The sequence below is a fragment of the Salvelinus alpinus genome, chromosome 3, assembly GCF_045679555.1.
Source record: "Salvelinus alpinus chromosome 3, SLU_Salpinus.1, whole genome shotgun sequence".
Lineage (NCBI taxonomy): Eukaryota > Metazoa > Chordata > Actinopteri > Salmoniformes > Salmonidae > Salvelinus > Salvelinus alpinus.
This window is the reverse complement of record NC_092088.1, coordinates 36,237,581-36,263,552: the sequence shown is the minus strand read 5'-3', so window position 1 is coordinate 36,263,552 and position 25,972 is coordinate 36,237,581. Positions and strand designations below refer to the sequence as shown.

Sequence of the window (25,972 nt, the reverse complement as noted above, 5' to 3'; positions counted from 1 at the left end):
CATTAGATATCTTTTGTTTGTTTTTAGTCCAAGCGTTCAGCTACCCTCAACCCATCCCATTTATTTCTGAAGAACATCCAGTTTTAATTTCTAGCTGCCATATATTTTTCCACTGTGCTGTGCTGAAGCTTTCTATTCTCATAGTTTCTACAGATTGTAAATCACCCAGCAATGCTATTTGCAGTCAGCTTCAAGTAACTGTTTTTCAGCCATTCCCGAACCTGCGACCAAAAACAAGCTACATATGGGCAGTACCAAAACAAGTGATGTAATAATTCTGTCTCTTTGCAGCAATATACAGTACCAGTCAAAAGTTTGGACACGCCTTCTCATTCAAGGGTTTTTCTACATTGTAGAATAATAGTGAAGACATCAAAACTATGAAATAACACATATGGAATCATGTAGTAACCAAAAAAGTGTTAAACAAATCAAAATATATTTTATATGAGATTCTTCAAAGTAGCTTTACCTGGAACACTTTTCCAACAGTCTTGAAGGAGTTCCCACATATGCTGAGCACTTGTTGGCTGCTTTTCCTTCACTCCTTCACCAAAGCAATTGGGTTGAGGTTGGGTGATTGTGGAGGGCAGGTCATCTGATGCATCACTCCATCACTCTCCACTCTCCAATAATATGCCCAATCTCTTATTGTCCGAGTGTGACTCCCTCCCCATGGGTTTCTGCAGGCAGTGTTGCCAGCACTGCCACTACCTGGGTGGGGGTACTCCACTGGAATTCCCACCGGCTAGGTACAAGGTCATCAAGGTTCTCATTAGCAGCTTTGAGAAAATCCTTGAATATTATGCTCAGCCATCAGAGGGCTTTGGTTTTTGGACCTACCCTGCCAGGCAGGCTCAGACTCTTGAGGGGGCGGTGTTGCTTTAGTGGGTCTCTGCATTAACCTTTCTGTCATGGCTGCATAGCCCTATAAAACAGATAAAGACTTCTCCTTAGTGGTTGGGTCACCCAGGTGGGTGTCTAGGATATGATAGGACAAAAATAAACAAACTGTACAGTTGTATTTTAATTTGAAAATGTATGTTCCATATCAGCACAAAAGTGAAGACTCTCGCTCTGTCACAACTCCTGCTCGCAGACACACATGGGTTCTGGCATTTGCAACCATTTTCCTTACTCAAAACACACAGCCATCCCATCTTCCAACACACCCACTTCACCTTCTTTCTTACGCATGTCACACTTCTGCCGCATGGCAACGACAGAGTGCCCGGACAACTCCTTGGGTGTCACAGGGGCATCCAGGGGCTATACAGGCTTAAAACCTGTTGGGGATGAGGGCGCTGTTGTGGCTATTTATGCTAATCGTGTAATTTTTTGAAACGGCTTCCCACAAAGTTCTTGATCGTACAATATGCATATTATTATTATTATTGGATAGAAAACAGTCTATAGTTTCTATAGGAGTTGAAATTTTGTCTCTAAGTGGAACAGAGCCCATTCTACAGCAATTTCCCTGACATGGAGTCAGATTCCAGAAATTTTGGCCACTGTTCTGGAGTCAGTTAAAAGGGCACTGTTATTGCTATGACTATACGGACACTGCTTACGTCTTCCCCTGGATGTCTTTACGTGATGACGATTTGAATCGGGTCGATTGCGCGTTCACAGGCACTATAAATTAAAAAACCCTGAGGCTAGTCACTCTTTTGGAGCTGCGTCATGCGCATAGAGGGCACCGACCCGCACCTGTTCCAAGCATTAGTGGAGGGAGTAATATTACTCGGGTCATGTTTCTACTCGTTATGGGAGTTAAAAACATCATAAGGTAGTTAATTTAAAGCGTTTTATAGCAATTTATATCCGTTTAGTGCGATTTTGGGACATTTATTTCTGAAACGCTGTGAATTGCTGGGCACGCTTCCAGTTCATCCCGAACGCAGTTGGCATTTCCACATGGCAAGAGGACAGCTTTCCACCAAAAGACGATTGGACCCAAGAAAGGATCCTTTGCCCAAGATACCGATGGAAGAACAGCTCAAAGTAGGACATTTTTATTATGATAAATCGTGTTTCTGTCGAAAAGTGTTAGTGGCTTCGGACGCCATGTTTTTTGACGTAGCTTCGCTTGGCGCAAGCTGTATTGAAAAGTAAGGATAATTTAAAAAATGTAATTCCGCGATTGTATTAAGAATTAAATTGTCTATCAATCCCTGTCCACCCTATATTTTTTAGTCACGTTTATGAGTATTTATGTATAAGAGTAGATCACTGTCTAAGTGGCGCACAGACTTTTTCTGACCAGCTGAGCTACATTTCACATTGTCTAACCATGATTTTGGTGGCTAAATATAAACATTTTCGATCAAACTCTATATGGATTGTGTAATATGATGTTACAGGAGTGTCATCTGAAGAATTCTGAGAAGGTTAGTGAAAAAATTTATATATTTTGGCGATGTTTACTTTTATCGCTCACTTTGGCTAGAATCAATGCTGGGCTGCTATGTGCTATGTGCTATGCTAATATAACGATTTATATAACGATTTATTGTGTTTTCGCTGTAAGACACTTAGAAAATCTGAAATATTGTCTGTATTCACAGGATCTGTGTCTTTCGATTCGTGTATGCTGTGTATTTTTACGAAATGTTTGATGATTAGTAAGTAGGTAAACACGTTGCTCTAAGTAGTTTTTCTATTCCATTTGTGACGGTGGGTGCAATTGTAACCTATGCCATCTACCTGAAATATGCACTTTTTTCTAACAAAACCTATCCCATACCATAAATATGTTATCAGACTGTCATCTGATGAGTTTTTTTATTGGTTAGGGGCTATAAATATCTTAGTTTAGCCGAATTGGTGATAGCTACTGGTGTTGGTGGACAAATAAAAGATGGTGGATTATGCTAATGTGTTTTTAGGTAATAGATGTACATCTTTACATATTGTGTCTTCCCTGTAAAACATTTTAAAAATCGGACATGTTGACTGGATTCACAAGATCTGTGTCTTTCATTAGCTGTATTGGACTTTAATGTGTGAAAGTTAAATATTTAAAAAAAATATTTTTTTTGAATTTCGCGGCACTGGTTTTTCAGTGGGGGTGGGGGGGGAGTGCCGCTAGCGCCACTCTCATCCTAGAGAGGTTAACCGAAGTGCCCTCTCTCCCACTACCACCAGGCTCATGGTTCGACCAAAGCCTTGGATGGCGCTACGAGAGGCACGGCGGTTAAGGTCTGTAATCATATGGATCTCATCCGTGTTGGGATGAGGTGGTCAGGCAGAGATGGCTCCACCGGACCCTTACCTGGATCTTGCTGGAGAGGGCCTTGTACCATGAGCTCTTGGCCTCCCTGAGACAAGCTGGTATCTTGGGAAGCAGTTGCATGACAGGGGCCGAAGCGAATGGAAGTCTCTTCCCATTGTACAGATTCCTTAAGCAATTCTGGTACCACAAGGCAGCCGGCCACTCGATGCCGGCTGTGGCTCACTTGAAAACATCAAAGAGACTAAATTCCAGGAGGGCAAAACTCCTCTGTCCTGGGGGCAGGGATTAGAGGTGGTGAAAGAGAGGTGTTTTCACCCACCATCTCAGTTTCAAAGTTGAGGATACCCACAAGATTAATCCCATCATTGTCCTTGTCATCCCCTAGCTCGCCATCCCTTGGCACCAAGTCATCAGACAGTGAGGGGGTGGAATCAAGGCTATCCATAACCTCGCCCCAACTGGGCTTGGCTGTGTGAGACTGAGACTCCACCTCAGCCGGAGGCTTAGAAGCGATGAAGGGGTTAGAGAAAGTGTAGCATTTGAGCCTCCTTCTCAAACCCGCTCTAGTCATTACTTTACAATGCTTGCAGGACTCGGGACGTCGAATGCTGCCTGATCATGTTCCCGTCCCAGGCAATCGATGCATAGAAGGGGAAAATCCTTCCCAGCAATCATAGAACCGCAAGCTCAAGAATGTGGGGTTTCAAGTGCCTTGCTACGTTCACCCTGGGATGGGGCAGCAGTAACCATTGTACAGGGCAGGGCTTGCAGATATGAAGACACCTATTAGGTGTGAGCTAGCTAGTTACAAGCCTTGCTAGGGTTAGCACCGTCTGAACGCTAAGCCACGAGGCTAGTAATGTGTTAGCTAGCTAGCAGTTACCTTGTGGCCAAGGTGTGCTGTAGCTAGTACAGTGCTAGCCGAAGGGAACCTTGTAGGGGAAGTTCTCTTTCGTGTAGATATACTCCCATTACGTAGAGCCGTTAGGCAACAAGTTGGTATAAATAACACAAACAAGTAAATGTAGGTGAAAATTAGATGAGAAAAGGGAGGAAGCAATAGTATCGTGTTGCAGGTAGAAATGCTGGTGTTGTTAGTTAGCTTTCCAGCTAGCTAGGCAAGTTAGTTCGGTGAGGGCTAACCAAGTCTCGATAGCTAGCCTGTGACTCTCGGCACCACCAGAGACTGAAAATTAATTATACTCGAAGCAAAACATTCCTTTTGGTCAGTACCGACCACATTCGGTAGTGTCAACCTCGCGGTTTGCCAGAGAACAGTTCAGTAGGAGACAGGAATCATTCTGAGGAGAGCTTCAGGAGCATTCGAGAACTCTTTGCAAGGAAGAGAGGCGAGAATGACCAGAGTCGCGTCTTATGAAGAGGAGAGGGGCTCAACTAATTTGCTATTCGACCTGTCTGTCTCCAACAGACGCTGTGATTGGTACCTTAGTTAGAGAATCGGATAGAGTGAATCCCCATAATGAGATATCGAAATTATATATGTGACTCGATTCAGGAAACTAGGCGTATGTCGCAAGTCATGACTTCACAGGAGAGCCGTTTGAACATAAACACATTTTAATTTATCAAAATGCGTTTTTTTGGCAGAGATGCCTTTTCGAACATGTGAACTTTCATGTGCTTTATTAACAAACGTATATGACATCCGTAAATTATGAGACTTGTTGGTTAAAAACGTATTTGGGATAGGCGTCCCGCTATCTGGGAGCTGGAATTACATAGAACACATAGCTTTCCATTATAAGAGCCTGGGAGCTCAAACAAACAAAATCCAGTTGGTTTTTCTTTGGACTTTTGCCTACCATATCAATTGTGTTGTAGTCTCAGATATTATTTTAACATTTATAGAAACTTCAAAGTTTTTTCTATCCAATGCTACCAATTATATACTGTACATATCCTGGCTTCTGGGCCTGATTAACATGATAGCTAAAGAGATGGAGAAAACACTTGTCTCCGGATTACATCTTCAAACTAAGGTTAACTGTGGTATTGCAATCCTGAAACGGAGATGCGTCCATGATGCATGTTGATATATACAGGTAAGATAGTCTAACGCTAGCTAGCTACATTTTCAGGTATTACACATTTCTAATTTTGACAGAAAGTGGTTTCATTTCAAGCTAAAGTGTAGTGTTAGCTAGCTAACTAACGTTAGCTGGGTGGCTCCCTAGCTGACGTTATTATCTGTTTCCCAGAGATGTTTGTTTTTCTAGTTACATGCTGACCAGACCGGCCACGTCGCGTGCGCGAGCGTCTCAAAATAAATTTTTAAATTCATGTTATTCAACTATTGCACTGCTCGCACTGCTCGCACGCGCCAACGAGCGTCTGCGATGCCAAGGGCTAAAATAGAACTCCTTTCTATTTCTGACGCAGATCGCGCTGCAAGTCCTGCCTCCCCCATCTCCTCATTGGTTTATAGAAGCAGGTACCCACGTGCCATCTCTTCATTGGTTATACCCACGTGGGTGATTGAAAGACAAACTTTGTTGCCGGTTGTCGTGGTAATACTATGAAAGTTTAGATGCGATCACCATATAAGTTCAAAGATGAAAAAGCCTGGAAGGAGGAGAGATGACTAGAAACGATTCGGTTGGCCGTTTTATGTGTGTATTAATTGTCGGAGTAGAGGTCCTTGTGCATTTCAGGTAAAATAACAACTCAATGTTTATGTCCCAGGACAAATTAGCTAGCAAAAGCAAGCTAGCTAAATAGGACAAATTAACGTTAGCTAGATAACAATGGGCCTGGTTGGTTAGCTCCCAGCACTGTGGCATTGTTGGCACATTATTCATTGTTGTTTGGCTCGTTAGCTGGCTCGTTGGCTAACGTTACATGACGTGTGTGAACTTAAACGTTGTTTACCTGTTTGGTTTTATTTCTTTTTTTTAACAATATGTTTGTAGATTTTTCTTCTTTAACAAGACCCATATAAGCAGAAATATTACATTTAAAAAATAACAGCAAAAACCACCAAAACCACCAAAAGTACATTTTAAAGTGGTCTGATCCAATAGGATAGAACATATTTGGGACAAATTTCAGTTGAAGCACAGCGCCACAAGCCAATCGAATATCTCACCACCACCCCATATCCACACAAAGCATAGTACACTACCCAGAGTTCCCTTCATTAGCCAATATTTTACCCACCCAATCACTCTGCTCAACAAAATCCAAAAATTGTCCCCAAACCTTTTCAAAAGTGTTTCGTTTACCCTTAACCGTAAATGTTATATTTTCCATTGTTAGGCAAGACGACATTAGCCATTGGGCAATAATAGGCCTGTTCACATTTTTCCAGGCAAGAGCTATCAAGCGTTTTGCTTGCAACAAGCACATATCTATAAATGTTTGTACTTGGTTCTTTAGATGAGGATTGATTCGGTACAACCCCAGGATAAACACTTTGGGCTGGAGAGGCAATTTTACTGATACTATTTGGGATATAATATGTGATACCTCCTTCCAAAAATCTTGAATTTTCTCACAGTCCCACAGACAATGATACAGAGTTGCTTTAGAGTGATTGCACTTGTAGCATATATCTGGAACTGTACTATTTAACTTATTTAACTTAGCAGGACTTACATATGTTCGATTCAACCAATTGTATTGCAATAGTTTTAGCCGAGTATTCACAGTCTGTGTCTGAGCCTGAGTACATATATACTACTCCATTCGTCCAAGACTATGTCCTCACAAATATCTTCCTTCCAAGAGTTCCGTTTTTGCGCAGATGATTCGGTTGACTGGCTCAAACTTTAAATACCTGTTTAGACAAAACCGAAAGCAACAGTTTGAAAAATTTCCGAAAAATAGGTAAAAGTTTAACTTTACATTGCTATTACCACTTCTTCAGCGTTGCTCCGCTTCCACCAACCTGCCTAGCTTCTCAAGAAACTTCTCCGCCTCGGCTGGTGTTTCAAAAATGTAGGAACGATCGCCGTGGGAGACCCCTAGGCGCGCTGGAAAGATGATTCCATACCGGATAGCCTTAGCCCATTAGCCACTGCTTGACACTGTCGAAGCATTTCAGCTGCTTGTGGAATGACTTCCATGGAGAGATCTGGGAAGAACATAACTTGCCGATTCTTGTAGAGTACTCTCCCTTTCGCCCTGGCTGCATTCACCACGCGCATCGTATCTTTATAGTTTAAGAACTTCATTATCAGAGCCCTTGGGGTCGTATCATGGGCCAGAATTCCGATGAGCTCTCTCAATGATAAAAGTAGAGCGGAGTGGCTCCATCTCCAGAGCCTCGGGAAGCCACCGCTCTAGGAATGAGCAAGCATCGCTCCCCTCAGCGCCTTCAGGGAGATGTACTAGTCTCAAGTTCGATCTCCTGCTGCGGCCCTCCAAATCAACTAGTTTACAGGTAAGCGATTCAACCTTTTCCACAAGATGATGGCCTTGAGGATTTCGGAGCTTACTGCACGTGTGGGCTATAACGTTCTTTTCGGTTCCAGAGATGCGTACCTTAGCCTGAGAGATTTGCCCAGCACATTCTTTGACTTCAATGTTAACGTTGTCCACTGCAGACAGTACATTTTCAAATTTGATATAGAATTATACATTAATATCTTTGATGGCTTTGAGGATTTCGGAGCTAACTGCACGTGTTCATCGCCTCAGTCCTGCTTCCACCACTAGCACATGAAGCTAGCACGGCGTCTTCGTCCTCAGACCCACTAAACTTTCACTCGTTAAAGTCTGGCTTTTAGGTGTGACTTTTCCTTGTTGGCATTGTGGGTTTTGGAAGCTAATAATCTATTACTGCCTTTCCTGGTACATTAAGCTTAAACCTCCTGTTGTGTTAATTTATAATCACCTATAATGGGGCGGTCATTTTGGACCGGGAACACTGTGTTCCCGGTCCAAAATGACCGCCCCGTTATAGGTGATTATAAATCCACAATAATACATATATTATCGCCTAATGTTTTGTTAGATCTTTTTATCAACTTAAGTTCTTGTGAACATTACACGTTTTGAATTTCTATTTGCTATTCATGGCCTGTAAGCCTCATTGACCTGAGCTCATACAACTCGTTTTTGAGTAAAAATAGCATAATGTATGGATTATTTTGACTATAACAAATACTCAGATGAAACCTATTGTGCTATTTATCACAGACTACTTTGTGTCAAAGTTTAACAAGGTCTTTCTCCTCCTTACCAGTGTCATGATCAAAGATATGATCAAGAGCCTCACATACAGTATATCGTTTGGTCATTGTGAGCAAGGCCTCAAAAAAGCTTTATATACCAGAGCTGCAAGAAAAGTTATATATATTATTGAAACAATGTTGCGATTGTTTGTGAGAATGCCAACAGGTGTGGTTCCCATGGGGCAAGGATTCTATTGGGGAAAGGTTCCCGTGGAGGTTGCCATGGAAGCCAAAAAGGGGATTTAAAAAAATAAATGTATTTCACCTTTATTTAACCAGGTAAGCCAGTTGAGAACAAGTTCTCATTTACAACTGCGACCTGGACAAGTTAAAGTAAAGCAGTGCGACACAAAGAACACAGAGTTACACATGGGATAAACAAACGTACAGTCAATAACACAATATAAAAATCAATATACAGTGTGTGCAAATGTAGTAAGATTAGGGAGGTAAGGCCATAAATAGGCCATAGTGGCGAAATAATTACAATTTAGCAATTAAACACTGAAGTGATAGATGTGCAGAAGATGAATGTGCAAGTAGAGATACTGGGGTGCAAAGGAGCAAAAAAATAAATAACAATATGGGGATGAGGTAGTTGGGTGGGCTATTTACAGATGGGCTGTGTACAGGTGCAGGTGTGTGTACAGGAGTGAGGTGTGTGTGTGTGCTCAAAAACACATGCATGTGGGGGTCTAGGAGAGGAAGAGTGTCCATCTGATGAATGGGCATGTACCTGAACAATAAAAAAAAAAACGAATTGTAGTCTCACCCATTAATTTCTAATGACCGGTCACAGGTGTACAAAAGTTACATTAAACACCCAACATTTTCTGAAAATCATCAAAATTTATTTTGTGTGTTCAGATGCCCTGTGTGAACAAAGTCATGGAACCTTATGACAATCAGATTAAATTAACTACATTTTTCAGAGAGAAAACTTGTAAATCGGTCCAATTCGACCGGAACACAGCAGGAGGGTTAAGGGTAAACTTATTTCAGGATTTATTTCAAATTTGTAGCGGAGCTAAAAAGGATGTGACTGATCAGCTCTGCGTCGTACCGGAAGCCTCTGTTTGCTTTTCTAGTTAGAGCCTAATGTTAGGCATTGTTGGCACTTTGTTCATTGTTGTTTAACTAGCTAACGTTAGCTGGCTGGCTCCCTAGCGGACGTTATTATTAGTTTCCCAGAGTCTACTTCTCATCTGTGCTTGCTTCGTCGCTGGTTCTGTTGGATTGGTAGCTAACTTGCAGTGGCGATTAGTGGCTACAGGTGTATCCACTCAGGTTGCCTCTGGTGATTTCCTAACTATGAGATAAGGGTATGAACCAGGTGTGAAAAGGTGCTGGTCAAACAGCACAAGAGACACATTGTAACTCGTACACACAGAACATCATACCCCCCCTTTTAATCAGTAGGCCAGATAGTTTTTGTGGACAGAGAGGTTCTTATCCCAGAGAACAACAAACTTCTCCTATGTCCCTCTATTCTCTCCATCTTTTCCTCTCCTCATCCTTTCCCTCTCGTCTCTTCCTCCCCCCCAGAACTCCTTCGTGGTGCATTAGGCCAGGTGGTTTGTGTGGATAAAGAGGATCTGGACTTCTTTTACCTCCTTCTATTCATATCTCGATCTCTTCTTCTCCTCACCCTTTCCCTCTCTCCTCTTCCTCCCCTTCAGAGCTCCTTCGTGGTCCAGTAGGCCAGGTGGTTTGTGTGGACAAAGAGGTTTTGGTCGTAGAGAAGAACAGACTACTGATCCCTCCTCTGTGGAATGTCTACTTCTCCTGGGGCTTCCCTGATAACTCCTGCTCCTTCGGACACTACACCACTGAGAAAGTATGTACACTATGGAGGCCTTTTATTCACTTACTCACACTAACAAAGGTTCAATTAGATTGCCATCCATCCATCATGAGGTAGCAACATGACATGAAGCTTTAACGTTGGCCAAACCATTTCCAACATAGACAATGGCTAACATTTGTGTGTGTATTTCTATTTCCCTTTCCTAGACCTTTGCTGTATGCGAGAGTGTGTGTGACTGGGGGGAGATGCTGTGTGCAGCGTGTCCCAACCAAACTACCATAGTCACTGCTGGGACCAGCTCAGTGGTGTGTGTTTGGGATGTTTCCATCAGCAAGGACAAACTCACTCACATGAAACTCAGACAGGTGTGTGTGATGTGGTGTGAGAGTGATGTGGTGTGAGTATGTATCTAGCCCAATACACAGTAAAATGTGTGTGTGTTTGATAAAGTGAATCTCATATTGGTCTCCCAGGCGCTGTATGGTCATACCGATGCAGTAACGTGTCTGGCGGTGTCTGAGGTTCATGGAGTGATAGTCAGCGGTTCTCGTGACCTCACCTGTATACTGTGGGACCTTGAGGAACTCAACTACATCACTCAGCTACCTGGACACAAGGCTAGCATCACAGCACTTGCTATCAATGACCTCACGGTGAGTCTACACTCTCTTTTACCTCTTTCACATCATTATCTCTCCCTCTCTCTCTCTCTTTTTTCCTCTTTTTCTCCCCCCACAAGGCCAGAATCCATGTGCTAACTATCAACAACATCTGAGAGTTGACCTCTTTCTATACCTCCTTTTGTATCCGTCTATCGCTTTTCTTTCCACTTTCTATTTCTCTCTTTAGTGGGATCCTGTTGGACCCTGCCTGCTGACTGATAAACATGTAAAAAAAAAAGTACAACACAAGTACATAGGGACCATCGTCGTTTAGCTAGTCTATTGCACGAGCATTCCTGGAACTCAGAATGAGGAAGGGAGGATTCCCTTTTCTGGCTGCACACACATCCTCTACTATGCTCGGTGCTCATAGGCCTACCATGTGTGTGGTCACTGATAGAGACACGTTTCCGTTCATTCCCTCAATTGTTTGTATTTGTATTTATTATGGATTCCCGTTAGCTGCTGCCAAAACCGTGTGTGTGTGTGTGTGCGCATGTGTCTGTGCCAATGTTTGTGTTGCTTCACAGTCCCGCTGTTCCATAAGGTGTTTTTTTAATCTGTTTTTTATATCTAATTTTACTGCTTGCAACAGTTACTTGATGTGTAATAGAGTCCCATGTAGTCATGGCTCTATGTAGTACGGTGTGCCTCCCATAGTCTGTTCTGCACTTGGGGATTTGTTGCGTGGCCAACGCCTTTTACCTGTGTATGTGTGTATGTTAACCCTCTCCTCTCTCCTTCAGGGTGAGATAGCATCGTGTGCAGGGCCGGTCCTGTACCTGTGGAGTATGAAGGGTCAGTTACTCACCTGGCTCGACACATCCTGTGGCTCTGATGTCACTTCCTGCAGCTCAGATGGGGACATCCTGTCTGTCTGCTTCACTCAGAGACACGAGTGGGATCCACGAAACGTTATAGTAACTGGCTGTGCTGACGGGATAGTGAGGGTAAGAGAGTGAGAGTGTGTGTTTGCTAGTTCTTATTCGACAGCTGTGTATGTGTGTCTTGCCTACTACTTACTAAAACTACCTAATGTGTACCAATCATACTAAATACTATTTAGAACTTAGTGTTTAGTAGAAATGTATGCAGTAAGCATCAAATATCAACATCCTAGGCTAACCCATAATGAGAATGCGTCATATAATGCAAAATTGCATTGTTTCCTACCATTCGTTCATTTTGTACAATGCGTCCCCTTATATGATTATCAGTTAATTATCAGCTTTTGTCAAACACACGTGGGTTTGAAAATACTTTATTTTCTCACTAGTGTGCAGCGTAATCTACTAAATGAAAGGCAGAGATGTATTTGACATCCTGGCATTTAAATCATATCGAATTTTGAGATTTCATATAATATAAAACCTTATATTATCGCACAGCTAATCAGCCTACTACTTAGAACACAAGTACGAGTATTCGGACACAGCCTGATTATTTGTGTGTGTGCATGTGCATCAGGGTGTTGTGGGAGGTTTGTGTGTGTGTATGTACGTGCCTATGTGCATGTGTGTCTGTGCTTAATGCGTTCAGTTATGTTGAATTGTTTGTGTGTAACAGATCTGGAGGACGGAGTACACTAGAACATCACCTGATCCTCCACAGCAGCCCACGTCCCCAGGACAGGATCAGCCAGCAATGACCATAGACGGTAATGCTAATGCTAATTTCATGCTAATAACAACAAGACATAAATATTCCTCAAATGAGAAGAATAAGATTTTTTTTTTTAACACTTCTGGTTCATAATCAAATAAGTGCTTTTATACTCCCCCACATATTCATTTGGACAGTGAAGCTAAAACTTTTAATTTGGCTCTATACTTCAGAATTTTGGATTTGAGATCAAATGTTTCATATGAGGCGACAGAACAGAATGTCACATTTTATTTGAGGTTATTTTTATACATATTTGTTTTAGCGTTTTTAAATTAAAGCACTTTATGTATCTAGTACCCCCATTTGAAGGTGTCATAAGAATTTGGACAACTCACTTAAAGGGCTCTATTTTTGGGTGGTACTAGTGTCAAACACACGTTAGTTTGCATTTCGTCATGTAGAAACTGGCGCACTGCCATTTTTCAGCCCTAACGCTATGTTTGGCAATATACCTGTCTAACACAGCTCGCTTGCGCTGAGGTGGGAGGGGTGGCACTATTTGAAGTGTGTCCTTTAAAACAAGTGCAAAAGTGACAATTTCATGTAGCGCTAATGGGAAGTTTTAAGACACACAAAAAGCAGGTCTTAACGGTATCGCAGTTTATAATGGCATGGATTTTGAGAGCGGAAGTGCAGCCTATCCAGCCTAACCCTATCCACAGTGCTCATGGAAGGAGAGATGTGCCCTTTGTGCCAGTGAATCTCGTGAATCTCTTGGTTTCCCCCATTTTGTTTAATTTGAGTAAAAACAAAGCATAGGCTAATCAAGGCTGGTTTAGCAGCATTGCATAGGTGCGTCTATTTTATCCTTGCCATAAACCAAAAGTAGACTAAGAATAAAGAGGTTTAAAATGGTCTACTGAGGGTGCTGTTTAAATGGTCTACTGAGAGGTTTTTGCCCTCATGCTTTTTCATTATTTACAATTCACATACCTGTATTTCGCTTGTTCACGTAGGCTACATTTTCAAAGAGCGCCCCTCGTCCGATTACCATTCCAAACTATTCAGTCCTCCTATGATGCCATTTTTTTTGAGAATCTGCCTTGCACATCAGCAACGATGCAATTGACAGGAGCCTAGTATTTTGTAAAGACGTTTGAATTTTATGCATAAAGGCATTTAGGCCTACGTGTGCACACAGTGCCATGGAACAAGGGAAGTGATTTATAATATCATGCTTCTTGAACCCCTTCCTATTTAGAAATATTGTTGTTTAAAAAAACAGATGGATTGTTTTTTGTTTAATTTAATTAAAAACCAAACTTATTAGAAAGATTCACCATCCATGGGTTTATGGTGAGAACGTACATGGCTTGAATGCAATGTCTGGTATTTCTGGAGAAGTGCAAATAAGATCTGTAAGATGGTTCCGTGATGTTTATAAAACATTACATTTGCGATGAGTGGACATTCCCATTTTCTCTTTATATTGGATCTTTATCCAGCTCCTGTGTAACGTTTGGACGTGCATTAAACCCTCCATAGTCTAAATTGCCTTGTCTGTATTATATGCCCACAGGGAGCAATTATGGTGCCTGTAACTGTTTTTAGACATACCTATTTCAAAGAAGTTGTTGTTTCATTTTTATCAGAATTTTATTTGAATTATACATGTCTTTTTAGGCCTTATCGATAGCCTAGTGAATTTAATCTTGCTTATTGACTATGTTTGCCTCGTCCTATGTTCAGACTGCAATGTACAGTCGGCCTAGCCCCTATATCAGTATGAACGCTATAGCCTATGTTTAACAATGGATTTCCATATTGAAGCAATTACAACAATGTGGACTGCAAATAGTCTGGATAGCAATTTGACTAGATGTTCAGGAGTCTTGTGGCTTGGAGGTAGAAGCTGTTTAGAAGCCTCTTGGACCTAGACTTGGCGCTCCGGGACCGCTTGCCGTGCAATAGCAGAGAGAACAGTCTATGACTAGGGTGGCTAGAGTCTTTGACACCGCCTGGTATAGAGGTCCTGGATGGCAGGAAGCTTGGCCACAATTATGTACTGGGCCGGCCTAACCACCCTCTGAAGTGCCTTGCGGTTGGAGAAAGAGCAGTTGCCATACCAGGCAGTGATGCAACCAGTCAGGATGCTCTCAATGGTGCAGCTGTAGAATCTTTTGAGGATTTGAGGACCCATGCCAAATCTTTTCAGTCTCCTGAGGGGGAATAGGTGTTGTCGTGCCCTCTTCACGACTGACTTGGTGTGCTTGTACCATGTTAGTTTGTTGTTGATGTGGACACCAAGGAACTTGAAGCTCTCAACCTGCTCCACTGCAGCCCCGTCGATGAGAATGGGGGCGTGCTCAGTCCTCTTTTTCCTGTAGTCCACAATCATCTACTTTGTCTTGATCAAGTTGAGGGAGAGGTTGTTATCCTGGCACCACACGGCCAGGTCTCTGACCTCCTCCCTATAGGCTGTCTCATCGTTGTCGGTGATCAGGCCTGCCACTGTTGTTTCATCGGCAAATTTAATGATGGGTTGGAGTCGTGCCTGGCAGTGCAGTCATGAGGTAACAGGGAGTACAGGAGGGGACTGAGCATGCACCCCTGGGGGGCTCCTGTGTTAAGGATCAGCGTGGTGGATGTGTTGTTTACCTACCCTTACCACCCGGGGGCGGCCCGTCAAGAAGTCCAGAATCCAGTTGCAGAGGGAGGTGTTTAGTCCCAGGGTCCTTAGCTTATTGATGAGCTTTGAGAACACTATGGTGTTGAACGCTGTAGTCAATGAATGGCATTCTCACATAGGTGTTTGTTCGTCCAGGTGGGAAAGGGCAGTGTGGAGTGTAATGGTCATTGCATAATCTGTGGATCTGTTGGGGGGGGTAGGCAAATTGGAGTGGGTCTAGGGTTTCTGGGATGATGGTGTTAATGTGAGCCATGACCAGCCTTTCAAGGCACTTCATGGCTACAGATGTGAGTGCTACGGGTCGGTAGTCGTTTAGGCAGGTTACCTTAGTGTTTTTGGGCACAAGGACTATGGTGGTCTGCTTAAAACATGTTGGTATTACAGACTCGGAAAGGGAGAGGTTGAAAATGTCAGTGAAGACACTTGCCAGTTGGTCAGTGCATGCTCGCAGTACACGTCCTGGTAATCCGTCTGGCCCTGCGGCCTTGTGAATGTTGACCTGTTTAGAGGTCTTACTCGGCTGTGGAGAGCGTGATCACACAGTCTTCCGGAACAGCTGGTGCTCTCATGTACTGTATGTTTCAGTGTTATTTGCCTCGATGCGAGCATCAGAGTAGTTTAGCTTGTCTGGTAGGCTTGTGTCTGATGGAAGCTCTCAGCTGTGCTTCCCTTTGTAGTCTGTAATGGTTTGCAAGCCCTGCCACATCCGACGAGTGTCAGAGCCAGTGTAGTACCATTCGATCTCAGTCCTGTATTGAAGCTTTGCCTGTTTGATGGTTCGTTGGAGGGGATTGTTGGATTTCTTATAAGCTTTCGGGTTAGAGTCCCGCTCCTTGAAAGCGGTAGCTCTAGCCTTTAGCTCAGTGCGGATGCTGCCTATAATCCATGGCTTCTGGTTGGGGTATGTACGTGCGGTCACTGTGGGGATGACGTCATTGATGCACTTATTGATGAAGCCAATGACTGATGTGGTGTACTCCTCAATGCCATTGGAGGAATCGCGGAACATATTCCAGTCTGTGCTAGCAAAACCGTCCTGTAGCTTAGCATCTGCTTCATCTGACCACTTTTTTATTGATCTAGTCACTGGTGCTTCCTACTCTGGGTGTGCGTTTTCTTGTTTGCTTATGGCGGAATACAGCTCATTCAGTGCTGTCTAAGTGCCAGCCTCTGACTGTGGTGGTATGTAAACAGCTACAAAGAATACAGATGAAAACTCTCTCGGGAGGTAGTGTGGTCTACAGCTTATCATGAGAAACTCTACCTCAGGCGAGCAATAGCTCGAGACTTCCTTAGATATCGTGCACCAGCTGTTGTTTACAAAATACATAGATCGCCGCTCCTTGTCTTACCAGACGCCGCTGTTCTATCCTGCCGGTACATTGTTTAGCCAGCCAGCTAGCTGTATGTTGATGTTGTCGTTGTTCAGCCATGACCCCTTGAAGCATAAGGTGTTACAGTTTTTAATGTCCTGTTGGTAGTTTAATCTTCCACATAACTCGTCGATTTTATTGTCCAAAGATTGCAAGTTGGCTAGCAGAATGGAGGGAAGTGTGGGTTTATTCGGCTGCCTGCGAATTCTCAGAAGGCAGCCGGACCTTCGTCCCCTCTTTCTCCGCCTCTTCACTCAGATCACAGGGATCAGGGCCTGTTCCCGAGGAAGCAGTGTATTCTTTGCGTCATTCCAGGTTTTTCTTTATTTTTGCCTTTTGCTACATTGTAGAATAATAGTGAGGACATCAAACCTATGAAATAACATATATGGAATCATGTAGTAACCAAAAAAAGTTGAAAAAAATCTAAATAGATTTTATATTTAAATTCTTCAAAGTAGCCTCCCTTTGCCTTGATGACAGCTTTGCACACTTGGCATTCTCTCAACCAGCTTCATGAGGTAGTCACCTGGAATGCCTTTCAATTAACAGGCGTGATGTGTTAAAAGTGAATTTGTGGAAATGATTTCCTTAACTTCTTATGGCTGCAATCCTGGTAACGGAATGATATGACAACAGCCAGTGAAAGTGCAGGGCGCCAAATTCAAAACAACAGAAATCTCATAATTAAAATTACTCAGACATACATGTTTATTATACCATTTTAAAGGTAATCTTGTTGTTAATCCCACCAAAGTGTCCGATTTCAAATATGCTTTTCAGCGAAAGCACTACAAACAATTATGTTAGGTCACACCAAACCACAATAAGCACAGCCATTTTTCCAGCGAAAGATGGCAGTCACAAAAAGCAGAAATATAGCTAAAATTAATCACTAACCTTTGATGATCTTCATCACATGACACTCATAGGACTTCATGTTACACAATACATGCATGTTTTGTTTGATAAAGTTCATATTTATATAAAACAAATCTGAGTTTACATTAGCGCGTTACATTCACTAGTTCCAAAAACATCCAGTGATAGTGCATAGCCACATCGTTTCAACAGAAATACTCATCATAAATGTAGATGATAATACAAGTTATACACATGGAATTATAGATATACCTCTCCTTAATGCAACCGCTGTGTCAGATTTCAAAAAAACTTTACGGAAAAAGCAAATCATGCAATAATCTGAGACGGAGCTCAGAACAAGAGTCAAATTAGCCGCCATGTTGGAGTCAACAGAAACCAGAAATAACATTATAAATATTCACTTACCTTTGATGATCTTCATCAGAATGCACTCCCAGGAATCCCAGTTCCACAATAAATGTTTGATTTGTTCGGTAATGTCCATCATTTATGTCCAAATAGCTACTTTTGTTAGCGCGTTTGGTAAACACATCCAAAGTCACGAAGCGCATTCACTAAAAGCAGACGAAATGTCAAAAAGTTCCGTAACAGTCAGTAGAAACATTTCAAACGATGTATTGAATCAATCTTTAGGATGTTTTTAACATAAATCTTCAATAATGTTCCAACCGGAGAATTCCTTTGTCTTCAGAAGTGCGATGGAACAGAGCTCACTCTCACACGTGCATGGTCAGCGCATGTTCAGGTCATGGTAGACCTTACTCAATCCCCTCTCATTCGGCACCCCTTCACAGTAGAAGCATCAGACAAGGTTCTAAAGACTGTTGACATCTAGTGGAAGCCGTAGGACATGCAAAATGACCCATATCCCACTGTGTATTCGATAGGCGAATACCACAGATTCTCAATTGGATTGAGGTCTGGGCTTTGACTAGGCCATTCCAATACATTTAAATGTTTCCCCTTAAACCACTCGAGTGTTGCTTTAGCAGTATGCTTAGGGTCATTATACTGCTGGAAGGTGAACCTCCATCCCAGTCTCAAATCTCTGGAAGACTAAAACAGGTTTCCCTCCAGATTTTCCCTGTATTTAGCGCCATCCATCATTTCTTCAATTCTGACCAGTTTCCCAGTCCCTGCCGATGGAAAAACATCCCCACAGCATGATGCTGCCACCACCGTGCGCCACCGTGCTTCACTGTGGTCTTCTCGGGGGTTTGCACCAGACATAGCGTTTTCCTTGATGGCCAAAAAGCTCCTTTTAGTTTCATCAGACCAGATTACCTTCTTCCATATGTTTGGGGAGTCTCCCACATGCCTTTGGCGAACACCAAATGTGTTTGCATATTTTTTTCTTTAAGCAATATCTTTTTTCTCTGGCCACTCTTCCGTAAAGCCCAGCTCTGTGGAGCGTACGGCTTTAAGTAGTCCTATGGACAGATACTCTAATCTCCGCTATGGAGCTTTGCAGCTTCTTCAGGGTTATCTTTGGTCTCTTTATTGCATCTCTGAATAATGTCCTCCTTGCCTGGGCCATGAGTTTTGGTGGGCGGCCCTCTTTTGGCAGGTTTGTTGTGGTGCCATATTCTTTCATTTTTTTAACAGATTTAATGGTGCTTCGTGGGATGTTCAAAGTTCCGGATATTTTTTTATAACCCAACCTTGATCTATACTTCTCCACAACTTTGTCCCTGACCTGTTTGTGGTGTTGCAGACTTTGCGGCCTTTCAGAATAGGTGTATATATATTGAGATCATGTGACAGATCATGTGACACTTAGATTGCACACAGGTGGACTTCATTTAACTAATTATGTGACTTCTGAAGGTAATTGGTTGCATCAGATCTTTTTTAGGGACTTCATAGTAAAGGGGGGAATACATATGCATGCACCACTTTTCCGTTTTTAGTTTTTTTGAAATTTTTTAAACAAGTTATTATTTGAATTTCACTTCACCAATTTGGACTATGCGCAGGCATGCATATCCACTATTTGAGCTGTTCTTGCCATAATATGGACTTAGTCTTTCACTTTTACCAAATCTTCTGTATACCCACCCTTAAATTGTCAAAACACAACTGATTGGCTCAAACGCATTAAGAGGGAAAGAAATTCCACAAATACATTTTTAACAAGGCGCACCTGATAATTGAAATGCATTCCAGGTGACTACCTCATGAAGCTGGTTGAGAGAATACCAAGAGTGTGCAAAGGTGTCATCAAGGCAAAGGGTGGCTACTTTGAAGAATCTCAAATATATCATATATTTTGATTTGTTTAATACATTTTTGGTTATTACATAATTCTGTTACTTTTACATAAAGTGCTTTCATTTTAAAACGGTAAATCAGATATGTTTAAATATACCCTCAAATACAATGTGACATTCTGTACTGTTGCCTCATATGAAACATTTGATCTTCTTTAAAGTTTGTCAGGGTCAGAGGTTGAAAAAGACCCTGATTGACTACTTTAAAAAGATATCCTTCCCTCCTCGAATAACTCTGACATGATTAGATGGGTGAAAGCGTGGAGACCCTGTTGTCTGTGTTGTTATGTTATATTTTTGTTGTATCCTGTACTATAGGTCTAGCAGGTCAGGTCTGAGAGAGACCTCTTGTGTTGTTGTTATACAGTATAACAGGAGATCCCTTGTACTGTAGGTCTATTAGTGCAGGACTGATTTTATACTGTTGTAATATTGTTAATTGCTGTGTAGGAATGTCGATTCCGAGTCAGAGCTGGGAGAGACACCTGGTGTTGTGTCGGCCGCTAAACAGGAGTGAAGCAGTGTCCAGACGGCGCTACAAAAACAACCCTGCAGTCACTGCTCTAGCCATGTCCAGGTACTGCATGCACACACGCACGCACACACGCACGCATGTCCGGCACGTGTACAGATAGGGCTCTACCTGTGCAAAGCACATTCCCCTTACACCTTTCAGTCTCCCTTTTCGGTGGTGGCATAATTTCCAGAAAAATTATACTTAAAAAAAATAATAAAAAATTGTTCTGAACCCACTGCCAGCAAGTCGTCTATTCTCATGGTTCAGAACGCATCTTGATTGTTGAGCATTGACCAATCATCAGCATTGGAGAGCAAAGGCGGGCGCGCATATCCAGTTTAGTGACCAAATAACTGCCTGGCAAAAACAGATGAGGCCTACGTTTATATCATCCATATAAAATACAATATACTACTGACTCATCTTTGCCAGATTGATAATTTTCCTATTTCGGATAGGCCTAGTTTGGGTGGTTGCTGGCTATATGTCTAATTATAAGCAGCTGTAACATCGCACTGCCTTCAATATTATGAGATGAAGATGTAACATATTTTGGTGAATTTATTACTATATTTGTGAGGAAGAACAGGGCTACCCGGCTGGCAACGAACACTCGTCAGGCAGGCTGCCCTCCAAACTGATGGCGCGGTGCAGAAAGAACATGCTTTCCATCAGATCCTGCTACCGCTGTTACAAGTAGTCCAAATTCTTGCTCTGGACCAGAGAAGTGACATGATATATCCCCAGTTGATATTGGCTGCTAACATTAACGATTTTCAGCTCCAAATACAGGTGTAAAACACAGTTTATTTTTGTAGCCTATCTTGCGTTTTGAAAATTCATCACCGTTTCTGGATGTAATGACAGATTATATTTGTGCAGCGATTGTGCAAGTAAGTTTGGTGTGCATACAGTGCCTTGCAAAAGTATTCATCCCCTTGGCGTTTTTCCTATTTTGTTGCATTACAACCTGTAATTTAAATAGATTTTTATTTGGATTTCATGTAATGGACATACACAAAATAGTCCAAATTGATGAAGTGAAATGAAAATAATAACTTGTTTAAAAGAATTTAAAAAAAAAAATGTAAATGGAAAAGTGGTGCATTCATATGTACAGTATTCACCCCCTTTGCTATGAAGCCCCTAAATAAGATCTGGTGCAACCAATTACCTTCGGAAGTCACATAATGAGTTAAATAAAGTCCACCTGTGTGCAATCTGAGTGTCATATGATCTCAGTATATATACCTGTTCTGAAAGGCCCCAGAGTCTGCAACACCATTAAGCAAGGGGCACCATTAAGGGGAAACATTTAAATGTCTTGGAATGACCTAGTCAAAGCCCAGACCTCAATCCAATTGAGAATTGCTGTACACCAGCAGAACCTGTCCAACTTGAAGGAGATGGAGCAGTTTTCCCTTGAAGAATGGGCAAAAATCCCAGTGACTAGATGTGCCAAGTTTATAGAGACATACCCCAAGAGACTTGCAGCTGTAATTGGTGCAAAAGGTAGCTCTACAAAGTATTGACTTTGGGGGGGGTGAGTAGTTATGCACGCTCAAGTTCTGTTTTTTTTGTCTTATTTCTTGTTTGTTTCGCAATAAAAAACATTTTGCATCTTCAAAGTGGTAGGCATGTTGTGTAAATCCAATGATACAAACCCCCAAAAAATCAATTCTAATTCCAGGTTGTAAGGCAATAAAATTGGAAAAATGCCAAGGGGGGTGAATACTTTCGCAAGCCACTGTACGTTCATGTGCGTGCGTTTTGTACCACTCCTTTTTAGGGGTCACAGGTCAAAAGGTTTGAAAACCACTGGGATAAAGGATAGTGGCAACAAATGGAGTTGGATTGAATATAGTAATGGTAGCCTACAGCATTTCTTATAATCTTAATTTTTGACTGGATTTGTGTTGGTCATTGTAAATAAATGCAGCATTTATTCCAGCTCAAAATAGTTTTGGAAAATACTTAACTCCTCAGATTGTGCTGCTGTCCCCTATTCTTGTAATAATTGCTCAACGACTCTGTGAACCCGGTTGCGGGATTGTTTTTGGGGGGGTGTCCCTTTTTTAGTTTGAGCATAATGCCCTCCAAAAGGTCTGTGCATGGCCTTGATGCACGCACAGCTATGATAAACCATTCAATGTATGCCTCTGTGTTTACAGGACCCATGCTACTCTGCTGGTTGGAGATGGCTGGGGTAGAGTCTTCACCTGGACCTGTGAGTGATGGGGAAGGAGCAGTTGAGTGTGTCTGTTTGTGTGTGCGTGCGTGCATGCGTGGGTGTGGTGTGTGTGCATGTGCGTGCATGGGTGGGTGCATGCGTGGTGTGCGTGAGTTCCATACAACCAACAATACACCATTCCCCAGCCTGCACTTCAGGAACCTCTTATTGCACTGCACATGTGCACTCTTTCACCAGCCCCTGCCTCACCTCCAGACCGACCACCACACTCCAATCGTAGAGAGATGTTCTCTCTCTCAGTCTCCAGGCACAGGGAAAAAATGGAGAGAGGGAGGATCAGGATTTTCTTTTTGAGTGTTTACAAACTATTTACACTGGACCTTATTACAAGATTAACACATGACATGGAAGGAACAGATCAATGAATCATGTGGTTTCAACCTATATACAGATCGTACATTTCAATGTACTTTATAGTACTAACGTTTAAGTCTTTTGTTGATGAAGCCCGATTATTTAATTGGGAATGTATCTGTTTACAATGCATTCGGAAAGTATACCGACCCCTTCACTTATTCTAAAATGGATTAAATAACAAAAGTCTCATGAATCTGCACAAAATACCCCATAAGAACAAAGCGAAAACCGGTTTTTAGAAATTTGTGCAAATGTATTATTTATGTATTTACATAAGCATTCAGACCCTTAGCTATGACACTCAAAATTGAGCTCAGGTTCGTCCTGTTACCATTGATCATCCTTGAGATGTTTCTACAACTTGATTGGGTCCACCTGTGGTAAATTCATGCATGTCAGAGCAAAAACCAAGCCATGAGGTCAAAGGAATTGTCCGTAGAGCTCCGAGACAGGATTGTCTCGAGGCACAGATCTGGGGAAGTGTACCAAAAAATGCCTGCAGCATTAAAGGTCCCCAAGAACACTGTGGCCTCCATCATTCTTAAATGGAAGAAGTTTGGAACCACCAAGATTCTTCCTAGAGCTGGCTTCCCGTCCAGAGAGCAATTGGGGGAGAACGGCCTTGGTCAGGGAGGTGACCAAGAACCCGATGGTCACTCTGACAGAGCTCCAGAGTTCCTCTGTGGGAGATGGGAGAACCTTCCAGAAGGACAACCATCTCTGTAGCACTCCACCGATCAGGCCTTTATGGTGGAGTGGCCAGACGGAAGCCACTCCTCAGTAATAGGCACATGACAGCCCGCTTGGAGTTTGCCAAAAGGCCCCTAAAAGACTCTGACCATGAGAAACATGGTCTGGTCTGATAAGATTAAGATGGAAATATTTGGCCTGAATGCCAAGCGTCATGTCTGGAGGAAACCTGGCACCATCCCTACAGTGATGCATGGTGGTGGCAGCATCATGCTGTGGGGATGTTTTTCAGTGGTATGGACTGGGAAACTGGTCAGAAGAGACTAGTCAGGATCGAGGGAAAGATGAACGGAGCACAGTACAGAGATCCTTGATGAAAACCTGCTCCAGAGCACTCAGGACCTCATACTGGGGAGAAGGTTCACCTTCCAACAGAACAACAACCCTAAGCAGACAGCAAAGACAATGCAGGAGTGGCTTCGGGACTCATCTTTGATTGTCCTTGAGTGGCCCAGCTAGAGCCCGGACTTGAACCCGATTGAACGTCTCTGGAGAGACCAGAGAAAATAGCTGTGCAACAAAGCTCCCCATCCAACCTGACAGAGCTTGAGAGGATCTGCAGAGAAGAATGGGGAGAAACTCCCCAAATACAGGTGTGCCAAGCTTGTAGCATCATACCCAAGAAGACTCCAGGCTGCTGAAGTGCTTCGACAAAGTACTGAGTAAAGGGTCTGAATACCTATGTAAATGTGATAGTTCCATTTTTTATGTTTAATACATTTGCAAAAAAATCGAAAAAACTGTGTTTGCTTTGTCATTATGGGGTATTGTGTGTAGATTGAGGAGGGGGGAAAAAACGATGTAATCCATTTTAGAATAAGGCTGTAATGTAACAAAATGTGGAAAAAGTGAACGGGTCTGAATACTTTCCGAATAACTCTGTTTGCTGTTATTGTGGTGTCCTGGATCCTTTATTTGGAGTTGCTTTGGACACACAAACACACACACACTGAGCGTCAAAACAGGAAGTTCAATGTCGATACGACATTGTTTATTTCAGCCAATTACATAGAAAGTGGAACCAATAAACAAAACAGAATTACATTTAGAAAAAACTGTGGTCGTACGATCTCAGACTGTTGTTTACATGTGGAAGTATGCAGAGAACCAAAAAGCTGAGCTTGGATTTTTTTTCCCACTAAACATGCACTGACAACATTTCCTGTTGAGTGGCCTGTTTATAAGCAGTATGGTATGCTTCAGACCCAGATTTCTAACCCAGCATTCTCTAGACAGAGAGGGGGAGAGATGCATGTTAAGAGGGAAAATCCCAAACACAGCTCTCTCTCCGTCTTTTCCCCTCTCCCCATCTCTCCCTCCATCACTATGCTCCATGGCCGCCCATAGAGGAGGGCTCCCAGCAAACTGGGAACATTCCCAGAACATTACCTAACATTCCCATTAAGTTCTAGTTAGGATTTTATCTAACATGATGATGATACAGTAACATCCCAAAAACATTCAATAGAATGTTTTTCATAACAAATAGTTTTTTTCTTCAGAAAATGTTTTAAATGAAAAATCCTTGATATTCTCCTAATGTTCACTAAAATGTTGTGCACAACATTTGTAACCACAGAACATTCCCCAAACGTTCTCATTAGGTTTCCAGGTACTGTAATGTAATAACACAATGTACCAGTAATAATTTTACAACATACTGCTGCAACAAAATGTGAACGCAATAGAAATGGTTCTGAGAAAACATTACTGGAACATTCTGCTAATGTTGATGGAGATTAAAATCACCCATAACAAGAAGCAGGGAATATTCCCACAATGCTCTCATGAAGTTATAGTGTGACGTCATGACATGATTGTTCCAATAACGTTCCCTCAACATTCTTCAGAAATCATGTCTGGATTCCATTAAATTAGTTCTGACATTACTGGAACATCCCGCTAACATTAATGGAGATGACATACGAGACACCTACTGTATAACATTGCAGCAATGTTCTGCTAATATTGATGTGTAATGTAACATTATTAAATGAAGTTTCCAAACTTTTAAACATGGCATTTCAGTCTTCTTACATCATTATATGTTATTAGAGTATTGTCCAAACATAGCTATATCTTTTTTAAAGACAGATTTGAACCTTCGATCTGCAGGCTACTTAGTCGGCTTCGCCACCAGGATCCTAATGTTTCTAGTGGATTTCCCTTTGTACTGAAATCCTTAAATCATAATCCAAACTATGGCTATATGTCTTAGTACATATGCACATCTATGTAAACCTCACCACAAACTGCCAGGCAATAATTTGACATGATTTCGGGAAAATCAAGTTTGTAGGAGAAATAAAATCAAAAACATCCAACTTTACAGTATATAAAGAAGATGAGTAGAGTAGGAAATAATAGACAATACTT

General features: G+C 42.1%; 1 protein-coding gene across 3 annotated transcripts in view; it reads left to right on the top strand.

Moving 5' to 3' along the window:
- The window catches only part of wdfy4 (WDFY family member 4), a 199,370-nt gene extending 173,759 nt beyond the window's left edge, over positions 1-25,611 (top strand). For all 3 annotated transcript variants that reach the window (XM_071392623.1, XM_071392622.1, XM_071392624.1), the window contains exons 59-65: positions 10,110-10,267; positions 10,444-10,602; positions 10,711-10,890; positions 11,646-11,849; positions 12,466-12,556; positions 20,172-20,298; positions 22,410-25,611. In XM_071392623.1, the coding sequence (XP_071248724.1) occupies positions 10,110-10,267; positions 10,444-10,602; positions 10,711-10,890; positions 11,646-11,849; positions 12,466-12,556; positions 20,172-20,298; positions 22,410-22,473 (983 nt within the window). In that variant the 3' untranslated portion in view covers positions 22,474-25,611. The remainder of the gene's footprint in view (positions 1-10,109; positions 10,268-10,443; positions 10,603-10,710; positions 10,891-11,645; positions 11,850-12,465; positions 12,557-20,171; positions 20,299-22,409) is intronic.
- The last annotated feature ends 361 nt before the right edge of the window (positions 25,612-25,972 follow it).